Below are 12,553 nucleotides of genomic sequence, written 5' to 3'. Positions count from 1 at the left end.
GGGGAGAGGGAGAGAGAGAGAGAGAGAGAGAGAGAGAGAGAGAGAGAGAGAGAGAGAGAGAGAGAGAAATGTGTGTTTCACTGATGGAATTCTTTTTGAGATAGGATCTCAGTATGTAATGCTGACTGACCTGAAGCTCATTATGTAGACTAGGCTGGCCTCAAACCCACAGATCCCCTGCCCAACTCTGTTTGCAAAATGCTGGGTTAAAGGTGTGCTCTACTATGCCTGGTTCACTTGTAGATTTAGAGTTGGGCCTTAGAAGTCATTGAGAAATCAGCTAATTTCCTGCCTTAGCAGATGAAGCTAAACAGCTACTTGTATTGGCAAAGCTGGAGTATAACCCCAGATATCTTGCTGAGTTTCTTTCTCTCTCTTTTTTCTGTCTCTCGGTGTTAATTCTTAATTTCCCTTTGTCAGTGTTTAGAGTCCTCAAATATCAAAAATGAGATACAGTATTAGAAGATACTGTGTTTGGAACAGCTTCCTTTAAAATCCTCAGATCCTGGCCCTCCACTCCTGTACAGTGCCGTGTGTGTAAGCTCAGGGAAGAGCTTTCCGGCCATTCTCCTGCTGTTCCAGAACATGCTCTGTCCTCTGCCTCATTTACTAAAGGGTTGCTCTACGAGTTCTTTATAAATTAAGGAAACTAGCTGCTTGTCACGCATATTGGAACTAACCTCCTGTTTGTAGTATGCCACTTACATTTTTGTTTGCTGTTGCTTCCATTTCAGCCTGGGCTTTATGCCAAATCTTATGGGGCGTTTTTTGTTGTTTGTTTGTTCTTTTTTTTTTTTTTTTTTTTTTTTTTNGTGTTTTTAAGTTTTGGTGTGTTTTTTTTTGAGACAGGGTTTCTCTGTGTAACAGCCATGGCTGTCCTGGAGCTCACTCTGTAAACAAGGCTGGCTTCAAACTCACAGAGATCCACCTGCCTCTGCCTCCCAAATGCTGGGATTAAAGGCATGCACCACCACGGCTCAGCCAAAATGTTGTGTTTTCATTTAAGATATTTTTCTTAACGCATATCTCTCAAATTCATCTGACAGTTACTTTAGGTTAGGAATGCAGCAGGAGTTCACCTTGGGATTACAGACGGCAGCTAGCCCATGCTGGTCTGGTCTCTCTGCCCGCGCTCACTCGTCCTGGGTTTCCCCGTGTGGTTATGCCCCTCCCTCCTATCGTGTACAGCCGGCTGCACAGGCACTGTACCCATGGCAGCCTCACTTCTTCCTGTCTGGGGGGCACAGCTCTTGTCACCATTCCTGCTCAGAGTCTCTATGTTCCCCCACACTTATTACAGGGGATCTGGTGTCATTTTGTCCAATTTCAGGCCTTGATGTTTTATTGGGAATGGTTTGGTTATATTAATTACATTAGGGACAATTACATCTTTAGAATCTTTGTCACTATGGTGTAAGAACAAAGTATTTCTCTTTTTATAAATCTTTTAGTTATTTAAAGGTTCTCTTCATAGTAAATAGATGTATTATCTATTTTCTAGGTCCTCTTATCCATTTCACAGCCTATACTTTTATTTAATAATCTTTGGGTATGTGTCATGTATGTGCAGGTACATGCAGGTGTGCATCTGTGTGGAGGTATCTTCCCCACTAGATCACCATCTTATTATTTTCAGAGAATTTTAAAGAGTTTTGAAGTGTGAGTGCTGGTATGTGCATATGAGTACAGATACCCACAGATGCCAGAAGAGGGCATCAGGTCCCCTTGAGCTGGAGTACGCACAGTGCTGAGCCTCGTGGTGCTGACACTTGAACTTCTGTCCTCTTCAAGAGCAACAACTGCTCTTAACCACGGAGCCATCTCTCCAGCCCCATCTCCCCCTTCATTTTAAGAAGGACCTTTCACTGAACCTGGAGCTCATCAATCAACTAGACTGTCTGGCCAGCAAGCCCCAGGGATCCTTGTGCCTCTGCTTCCCCAGTACTAGCATTGCAGACGTGAGCCATGGGGCCCAGCCTCTTCCATGAGTGCCAGGAATCAGAGCCCAGATCCTCATGCTCATGTTAAAGTCATTGTACCGACTAAGCCATTGCCACAGCCCCATCTTTCTCAGTGTCTTACAAAGTGCTCTAAGGTGCATTTCTGTTCTCTGCAGTTAATAAATAAGTTACCTCTCGTTTCCAGTATTTACACCTTTGGTTTCTTTCTCACGTGTGATACTTTAGTTGTGAGACTTGCCTTTAATGGCTAAACCATCTCTCTGTCTGATTCCATTGTCTAGAAGATGAAGAGCAATATTAGTTACAGATAGAAGGTATCCTTTTCTTTATCCTTGTGCCAGCTTGACATCTCACCATCAGCATATTTGTTCATTTACCACACTGAGGAAGATTTCATTTAGAGCATTTTCAGCTGGGCTGAGCAGTAGTGAAGTTTTATCAGAAGTAATGAACATGCATACAGAAGTCATGCCCAGAGCTTTGTCAGCTAGGCGGCTCTAGATCCTGACAAGATGACAGTCAAGAATGATTGTGGTAGGAGACTGGGGACATGGTAAAGCGCACTGGCTGCTCTAGAAAAGGAGCACTCATATGGTGGCTCACAACCATCTGAGACTCCAGCTCCAGGGGGTCCGATGCCCTCTTCTCTCCTCCAGGGACATCAGGCATACAAGTGATGCAGGCAGAACACCCATACACAACAGATTTTTAAAGAAGAGTAACTACAACTGCCAATAGTTGATTTCTCTTTGGAAGAAAAAAAAAAAGGCCTCAGTGTATGGTATACACAGTAATCTGTACTGCAGATGAACATATCTCAGTTACTTTTCTGTTGGTATGAGGAAGCACCATGACCAAAGCAACTTAAAAAGACAGCATTTAATTTGGGGGCTTACAGTTCCGAGGATTAGAAGGTAAGGAGCATGTCAGCCAACAGATAGGTGTGGTACTGACACAGCAGCTGAGATCTTAGATCTGATCCAGAAGCATGAGGCAGAGAGAGCTAATCTAAAGGCCCACCCCCAGGGACACTTCCTCCAGTAAGGCTACACCTCCCAATCCTTCCCAAACAGTTCCACCATCTAGAGACCACGCATTTGAATATGAGCATTCTCACTCAAACTACCACAGAGAAGTGATATATAGAAGATAGATAGATAGATAGATAGATAGATAGATAGATAGATAATAGATTGATAGATAGGTGATAGATAGATAGATAGATAGATAGATAGATAGATAGATAGATAGATGATAGATAATAGATAATGATAGATAGATAATAGATAGATAGATAGATAGATAGATAGATAGATAGATAGATAGATGATAGATAGATGTGATTCTTACACAAATGTGACTGTGAGGCTAACACTTTTCTTCTGTAATATTTTAGGGTTTTTTTAAATATAGCCTTTATTTTAAAAAGAGACTAGAACATGTCAAAAAGTCCTACTTGGAAACTTCATGAGTCCTGCAGTGAAGAGTGCTCTGCGTGAGGCGAACAGTTCATCTCCAGACACCTTAGGGAATGAGTTTGGAAAAGAGCAACAGGTACGCAGTAACTCCTTAATAATTCAGTATGTGCTGTTTTAGCTGTCTTATTGCAAAACCAGGATTGAAAAGCAGAGTGTAGAACCATGATAATTCATGTGTACACCTAGATCTAGAAGTTCCTTAGTCTCCCTTTATAATATGCAGATATAATTACAAAGGTGTGCTGCTGATAAGGATATTCTTATGTCTCCCTCAATAGTACACAGACACAGTGCAAAGGTTTGCTGCTGCTAGGAACAGCCATCCCTTCGGTCTGGTGCAATCCATGAGCAGACACCATTCAGATCCCCCACTGTAACAGCTGGAACAATTTTTGTTTGTGTTCCTGAGTCATGAAAGCAGAGAACCACCTGTGTACCGTTCACTGCAGAGTCAAAGCTGTGCTTCAGGTGAATAAAGCAGATAGCATCATACTGAAAACACTGCTAAAAGAACTCTAACTAGACACTCACTCCTCAGACTTGCCAGAGCAAAGTCGGGCACTAGGCGGCACTTGCCTGCTTATTTCAGTATCTTGAAGACAGTTTGCTTCTTTAACCCTGTACCTAACAAGCACTAAACAAATATTCTCTGGCTGTGATAATTAATGAAGCACCTTGGGGCTGACCCAGGCCATTATGGGCCATGGTCATGTAAATTCACATGCAGAAACAGCACAGTGTTAGTTGGGAACTGCTAAATGTGGTGAGTCATGCTATTTCACAGACACACTTGAACAGCTCGTGTCAGTTAAAAGTGCACTCCTCCTAATATCAGTCATCAGTGAATTTATAACAGATCAGTGATGAAGCCAGCAAGCTGTAAACTCCAGAGAGCAGGGCACATCTCATTGCTGAGTGCAGTTGCATGCAAGAGTCAAAACTTGCTCTTACTTTGGTTTATATTGCCAATGATGGGTCCTATCTCCCAGCACAGGTGAACCCAAACAGCCATACTCAGCAGCAGAGGTAGAGGATTTAGTACAGTTTTAGGGTCCTGGGAATTCCAGAATCCTAATGTTCTACTTCTTTGGTGGATATAATTTATGCTAAGTACAGGCACTCCTCCAGACAACAGTAGGGCTGTGTTCTGTAAACTTAACATCAAAAATATGTTTGGGGGCACTGGAGAGATGGCTCAGTGGTTAAGAGCATGCAGTGTTAAGTGGATCTCATAGAGTTCAAAGGCAGCCTGGTCTATTCACACATGATCTGGACAGCCAGAGCTACATAGAGAGACCCTGTCTCAGAGATCCACCTGCTTCTGTCTCCAGTACCAAGATTAAAGCACATTTCACTATGCCTGGCTGCAATCCCCTTCTTATCCTGGAGACACTACTCTCTACTTCAAGGAAGGAATATGATGATTTGTCAAAGAAATCACTTGTCTCTTTCTCCAAATCGGTGGGTGTCAGATTCCAGTGATCCTCAGCAGCCAGTAGTGGACAGTAAGGGTGTTGTTCTGTGTCCTGTTAAAACAGTTAACAAGTGGCCACAATCCAAAACTCGTCACGTCCAAGTCACAGGCGTTGGCTCTGAATGACTAGCATAGGAGGAAATGGAACTGGATTTAATCAGGTTTCTTGTACTGTTTTTATTGAGCTGTATATTTTTCTCCACTCCTCTCCCTTTCTCTCCCCTCCCCTTCTACCCTCTCCCATAGTCCCCATGCTTCCAATTTACTTAGGAGATCTTGTCTTTTTTTCTGCTTTCCATGTAGATTAGATCCATGTATGTCTCCCTTGGGGTCCTCATTATCTAGGTTTTCTGGGATTGTGAATTGTAAGCTAGTTTTTCTTTGCTTTATGTCTAAAAGTCTATTATGAGTGAGTGCATATTATATTTGCTTTTCTGTGTCTAGGTTACCTCACTCAATATGATGTTTTCTAGATTCATCCATTTGCCCTCAAATTTCAAGCTGTCATTACTTTTTCTGCTGTGTAGTACTCCATTGTTAAATGTACCACATTTTCCTTATCCATTCTTCAGTCAAGGGGCATTGAGATTGTTTCCAGGTTCTGTCTATGACAAACAGAGCTGCTATGAACATAGTTGAACACATGTCCTTGTGGCACAATTGAGCATTCTTTGGGTATATACCCAAAAGTGGTATTACTGGGTCTTGAGGAAGGTTGTTTCCTAATTTTCTGAGAAATCGCCACACTGACATCCAAATGGGTTGTACCAGCTTGCATTCCCACCAGCAATAGAGAAGTGTTCCCTTTTCCCCCACAGCCTCTCCAGCATAAGTTGTCATCAGTGTTCTGATCTTGGGCATCCTCACAGGTGTAGATGGAATCTCAAAGTCGTCTTGATTTGCATTTGGATTTAGCCAGCTTTAAAATGCCAAGTTAACCTCAGGTTACATAAGCAGGAGCTTTCTGACTGAAGAGTCAAGTGAGACAGTTTCTCTTTACTCAGTTTCCTCACTCACCTAGTAAAAGCCTGTAAGCCCTTCCCACGCCTGGAAATGCAAACAACAGCTAGCTGCTAGCAGCTTGGGTCAGGATGTTTAGTTAAAACTCATAACATTCAAGCCAGCACACACCTTTAATCCCAGCACTCAGGAGGCAGAGGCAGATGTATCTCTGTGGGTTCCAGGCCAGCCTGGTCTACAGAGCAAGTTCTGTAACAATGAAGGGCCAGGCCTGCTTGTTGTTGCGGTTTCTGTCCTGCCCGGTACCCCCAGCTGTTTAGCCCCAAGGAAAATCACACAAAGATCTCTGTAAGTTATAAAGCTGATTGGCCCATTAGCTCTAACCTCTCACTGGCTAACTCTCACATCTTGATTAACCCATTTTTTCTGATCTATGTTAGCCATGTGGCTCAGTACCTTTTTCTGTGAGGCAGATCACATCCTGCTGCTTTGGTGATCTGGGCAGGAGTGGGAGGGATCAGCTTCCTCCTTCCCAGAATTCTCCTGTTCTCATTACATCATTTCTACTTCCTGTCTGGTTTACCCGCCTATATTTCCTACCTGGCCAATCCGCATTTGTTTATATCATGATTGACAGAATACAGACAATTCTCCCACACCAAAGTTCCAGGACAGTCAGGGTGATTACACAAAGAAACCTTGTCTCAAAAAAAAAAAAAAGGAAAAAACCCCTCATCACATTGTTAGTGTGTTTGTTTTGGGTCAGTGTTAAAGAGAACTCCAAAGGAACAGGCCTGGGTTCAAAACTCAGTTGTCCCCTTTACAAACTGACTTTGGACAAGTTATTTATCCTTTCTGAGCCCCCACTTCATCTATAGAGTGGATAACAGCCATCTCACAGGACCACCTCCTGAATGGGTAAGCTCATGCCACAAGGCCCTCAGCTCTGCTTGGCACAGGGCAGGTGGGAGCAGGGACAGCGGCGTCATTCAGGCTGTAAAGTGCTGGCTGTGGCACTAGGCCTGAAGTTACACAGGGATTAGATGGGGCTTCTATCTTCAAGACTTCAGTGAAGTGCGGATTTTCCAGCAGTATCTCCTGACAGAACAGATGCAGGGGAAGGGGCACCTTTTACTTGACGTACCTGCAGTGCCCTTGACTGTCCTTGTTTGTCCCAGAATCCCTCTTCCAGGATGAGAGCTTGTAGCATGAGTAATAAAAACCCAGAGAGAGATTTTGGGGTTCAAAGTGAAGATCATAAAAGCAAAGCAGCCAACGATAGAGAGTTCTTACCTCTACCAAGGCTCAGACAAATAAAGGGATGATCCATGTACACAAGTGTCTTCTCACCTTCATACCTGTACTCACATGTGAGCACTCACACACACACACACACACACACACACACACACACAAATGCTTGACTTTAAAAGGACAGGGCCAGCAAGAGGGATGGCTCAGTGGGCAAAGCACTTGCTGTACAAGCCTGAACTTGATTCCCATCCTCCACCATGGAAGGACAAAACTGAGTCCTACATGTTGTCTTCTGAGCCCCCTGGAAAGAATGCTTTGTGCTGCCATTATGTAAAGTTCTATTCGCCATCCACATTGTGAAGCCAGAGAAGGACCCAGGCTTGAACTGCACAGCTTGGATGGTCACCTCCCCTTTGACCTGTGCAGTGAGAATTGTTGATGCGTACATGGTCTGTGCATCATAAAAACAACAGTTAAACAAAATGCTGGTATTACTAGTCAGGTCATATGGTTAAGATGATTTGTGGGAAAATCTGAATCGCATAGTATGCTCCATCAACCAAGGAGAAGGTTTAATGCATTAAGCATATGCAACAAAAGGCAGAAACCAACTCAGGGAATACAAAGCTCCCAGTAGGGAGTGTTGCATTCCTGTTGCAAAGGATCTTACACAAGTTAATAATATCTCTTTTGCTTTCTTGATAAAACAGAATTGAGAACTGAATGAAAAAGACATGCTTTTAAAGATGCCTGCGATGGATTGGTTTATTTCATTCTACTGATGAGGTAGGCTACTATGCAAGAGCTTCCAGTAGCCTGATCCTTCCTAGCACAGAGCCTCATAAAGAAGTGTTGAGCCTCTGTGTTCCAGCTCAAGTTGTTTTGAATGTATCTGTTGGGGACTCTTCTTGTGTGTGACTCCCTATTCTGTCCATAGCTCACACCAGAAGAGTCCTAAGTTTCTTCCTTGGATGACATTGAGTCCACTTCTTAGGCCACTCAGCAGCCACTTAACAAACCACTTAGACCTAACTGATCATGAGAGGATGCCTATAATCCTAGTGCTGGGGAAGCTGAGGCAGGAGGATTGGAGTTTGAGGCCAGCTTGGTCAGAGATAGCTGTCTCAATAGATAAAGAAGCTTGCCCACCAAGCCTGACATTAAGATGCCCAGATGAACTAGTTCTGGCATGTTGTCCTCTGACCACCACATATGCGCACCTCCACTTCATAAAAAAATAAATTAGAAAATATATTTTGAGTAATGCTGGACTGGACTCCAGATCCCTTTAGAAGGAAGCGCCAATGAACAAAGAGAACTCATTGCTTTTGTTTTCCTTTTCTTTATTTAAACATAAATTGTGGCCATCTGGGGATACACCTTTAAAGGGGGCAATGGCTCAGCAGCTAAGAGCATCTGCTGTTCTTGCAGAAGGCCTGGATTATGTTGACAGAGGTTTCTTTCCCACCAGGTCCTACAGCCATTCAGCCCCAAAGAAACACACAGAGGCTTACATTAATTATAAACTGGTTGGCCTAATAGCTCAGGCTTCCTTATTATCTAATGCTTACATCTTAAATTAGCCCATAATTCTTGTCTGTGCTGGACACATGGCTTGGTACCTTTTATCAGTGAGGCATTCTCATCTTGCTTCCTCTACGTCTGGGTGACAACTGCAGACTGACCTTTCCTCTTCCCAGAATTCTCCTGTTCTGGTTGTCCCACCTATACTTCCTGCCTGGCTATTGGCCAACCAGCATTTTATTAAACAAGTACAAGAGACAAATCTTCACAGGGTACAGGACCATTGTCCCACAGCAGGGCCAGGTTCCCAGCACCCCTCTGCTGGCCTCCACAGTACTGCATACCTGTGGTGCTCAGATACATACACACAAACATTCATATACATAAAAATAAATAAATCAAAAAAGTTGCCAGTATTGTTATCAGATATAGTTTTATATTGCCTGTGAATATTATCAAAGTTTGACTCCAAGGTCCTATTTTCTTTTTGTTGTTGTTGTTGTTTTGTTTGGTTTGGTTTGGTTTTTGTTTTGTTTTGTTTTGTTTTGTTTTTCGGGACAGGGTTTCTCTGTGTAGCTTTGGTGCCTGTCCTGGAACTAGCTCTTATAGACCAGACTGGCCTCAAACTCACAGAGATCTGCCTGCCTCTGCCACCCAAGTACTGGGGTTAAAGGCGGGTGCCACCACCACCCAGCCCAAGGTCCTATATTTCATGTAGGAAATAATTTAAGACTATAATTGAGACTATTCCAGAAAATGCATTTTAATAATGTATTGTTCTGACCTGATGGTGGCACAGCCTTTAATTCTTGCACTTAGGAAGCAGAGAAAGGCAGACCTCTGTGACTTTGATGCCGACCTGTTCTACATAACAAACTCCAGGCCAGCCAAGACTGCATAATGAAATCTCATCTCAAAAAACAGTACTGTTGGGCTGGAGAGATGGCTCAGAGGTTAAGAGCATTGCCTGCTCTTCCAAAGGTCCTGAGTTCAATTTCCAGCAACCACATGGTGGCTCACAACCATCTGTAATGGGGTCTGGTGCCCTCTTCTGGCCTTCAGGCATACACACAGACAGANCAGCAACCACATGGTGGCTCACAACCATCTGTAATGGGGTCTGGTGCCCTCTTCTGGCCTTCAGGCATACACACAGACAGAATATTGTATACATAATAAATATTTAAAAAAAAAAAAACAGTACTGTTTCACATTCTTCCTCAATGTAGTAAAGAAAATACACTAAAGCATGGGCCCATTTTAATGCAGGTATCCATAAACTGAAGCATCCTTTTTTCCTACTAGGTTGTGGACTATGTCTTTGGCTGATACAACAAAAGCACACACAAATGAGCATTTCCCCAGCCTGGCACTAGGAAGCAACAGGAAGTCTGCAGAAGGCAAGAGTAGCCCAGGCGCTGGCGACCTGTCACGGAACAGCAGGGCTTCCAATGGGAGCGTGGATTACAGCAGATCTCAGTGCTCCTACAGAAGCCTGACCTCCCACTATGACTATTCAGAAGACTTTCTTTCTGAGTGCTCTGAAGCAGCCACCAACAGACATGAGTTAGAGCAGCCTCTGGGGAAAGAAAAGGAGAAAAGAAAGTATAGCCCTTCTAAAATCCCCCAGCCTAAAGGTAAAACGTCAGGCATCCCTGCCAGGCTGCAGCCCTGGTGACGGTAACGTTTTTGTTTAATGCTAGTATCTTGTAGTGGCCCACAATCAGTTACAGGTGTATGTTACTAAATATTCCATATATAGCTGTCAAAACACTCTCCACATCTCCAGTTCCTTTCAGCTTTGTTGACAGCAACACCTCTCTCTCTCTCTCTCTCTCTCTCTCTCTCTCTCTCTCTCTCTCTCTCTCTCTCTCTCTCTCTCTCTCTCGGGCCAGGCTGGTTCCTCTCCCTGTTAGCAGCTCTCCCTCAGCAGGTGTCCCACAGCTCTGCATCTCCAACATCTTGGGGTCTCCAAGGCAACCCAGGCTTCAGCTTCACAGCTTCAGGCAATGGCTCTCTAGGCCCCTAATTCAGAGATGCCCCTGACACATGCCTGACCTCAGCAGCTTTCCTTAGTCTTGGAGGCAAATTCCATAGCCCCTTTCTTCTGTCCTTAACTCCAGAACCACGTGGACAGAGCTGCCACGTTTTGCTGCTTGCTGGGGCTGGAACATGGCTCCCTCATTCAATTCCATCTTCACCAGTTTTCTGTCCTTCATTGCCTAAGTTTGGCTTTTCTGGAATTTTCTCTGTAGGCCAGACTGTCCACAAATTCAGAATTCTGCCAACCTCTACCTTCCCGGTGCTGGAATTAAAGATGTGAACACCACACCCAGATCTGAACTTTTCTTTATTGCTTTCCACAAATTGAAATGTCAGTTGGGTGGGATCTTGACCTGAGGTCACCACTCCCTTTATCCCATTTCTTAATCTGTTTATCTCCTTGAACAAAGAATTTAGCTCCATTCCACATTCTGTTCTCGTGCTCTTTTTCTTCTCAAAATTTACTTCTTGTAATTCACCCTATTCAGCTTGCTCCTTTTCATTGTGAATCTTCACTAGAATTAACACTAATATAATCCATAGGACAGAGTCTGTACTAAGTTGTTTTGAGATTTCTTCTGCCAATGGAATTCATCCAAAACTCTTCACTTTAGCCTCAGGCAGACTCTTTGGACAAGGGCAAAAGGCAGCCACAGTTTTCACCAAAATATCTCTAGACAACATACTAAATTCCTCTCCTCTGAACCTCTTGAGTAAGCCCCCAGCAGTTCAGATAACCTTTAGCACCTCTGTCTTCCACGCTCCCACTGTGTGGCCCATTAACCAGTGCTTAAAACATCCACTGCTTTCCTAACCCGAAGTATCAAAGTCCAAATTCCTAAAAACAAACACAAGGTCAGGTCTACCACAGCAACACCCCAGTCCCTGGTACCAACCTCTGTATTAGTTAGGGTTTCTATTGCTGTGAAGAGACACCATGACCATGACAACTCTTATAAGGAAAACATTTAATTAAGGTGACTTGCTTACAGTTTCAGAGGTTCCGTTCTTTACTATTATGACAGGGAGCTAGGTAGTGTGCAGGCAGATGTGGTGCTGGAGCTGAGAGTACTACATCTTGGCCTGCAGGCAACAGGAAGTCAGCTGACACTGATTACCACACTGATGGAAGCTTGAGCAAAAGAGACCTTAAAGCCCACCCCCACAGTGACACACTTCCTCTAACAAGGCCACACCTCCTAATAGTGCCACTCCCTTTGGGACCATTTTATTTGAAACCACCACAATGGGTGAACTTTTATAGAAAGAATTGGGAAATAGGTAAATTATGGATAATTATACAATAACAAGAAGCTGTAGCCTTGTCCCCAGTAGAGCTGACCCTCCCAGCCTGCTAGTAAGGAGGGTTCTGACTTTAGTTAACAGGCAGCCTCAGCATGGATACTCGGTGCTAGCTTTCAGCCTTTGGTCTTAGCTAAAGGATCAAAGTCTGAACTGCCAATGAAATGCCAGTGTCTTGTCCTGACACCCAAGAAGACAGTGTCTTAAGTCTGGTGAAGATGTTGACAGTCTTTAAAACCAACATCACCCAAAGGGCTTTAGTGATATCTTTTCCTTGTGGCCTTTTGTTTTGTTTTTAGAGACAGTATCTTATTGTTAGCCCTTGCTGTCCTGGAACTCACTTCATAGCCCAGGCTGGCCTCGAACTCACAGAGACCTGCCTGCCTCTGCCTTCTGAGTGCTGGGGTTAAAGGTGTGTACCACCACTGCCCAGCAAAGTAGAGTTTCTTGTCTGCTGATGTAACTCCTTTAATAGAAAGAGGGGCAGGCTCTCTCTCATGTGGTAGTTGGAGATCAGATGCTGCTGGTTCCATTCACACCCCCCTCCCCCCCCCCCC

The 12,553-nt window shown here is 43.9% G+C and overlaps 1 protein-coding gene across 1 annotated transcript in view; it reads left to right on the top strand.

Annotated features, from left to right (window-relative positions):
* Positions 1 to 3,361: 3,361 nt before the first annotated feature.
* The window catches only part of Lca5l (lebercilin LCA5 like), a 24,034-nt gene continuing 14,842 nt past the window's right edge, over positions 3,362 to 12,553 (top strand). The window contains exons 1-3 of the mRNA XM_050162128.1: positions 3,362 to 3,515; positions 7,838 to 7,913; positions 9,957 to 10,288. Coding sequence (XP_050018085.1) covers positions 7,909 to 7,913; positions 9,957 to 10,288 — 337 coding nt within the window. The 5' untranslated portion in view covers positions 3,362 to 3,515; positions 7,838 to 7,908. The remainder of the gene's footprint in view (positions 3,516 to 7,837; positions 7,914 to 9,956; positions 10,289 to 12,553) is intronic.

The sequence above is a fragment of the Alexandromys fortis genome, unplaced genomic scaffold (genome assembly GCF_014885135.2).
Source record: "Alexandromys fortis isolate MF-2015 unplaced genomic scaffold, M_Fortis_MF-2015_v1.1 scaffold_128, whole genome shotgun sequence".
NCBI lineage: Eukaryota > Metazoa > Chordata > Mammalia > Rodentia > Cricetidae > Alexandromys > Alexandromys fortis.
This window is presented reverse-complemented; position numbering and strand designations above follow the sequence as displayed.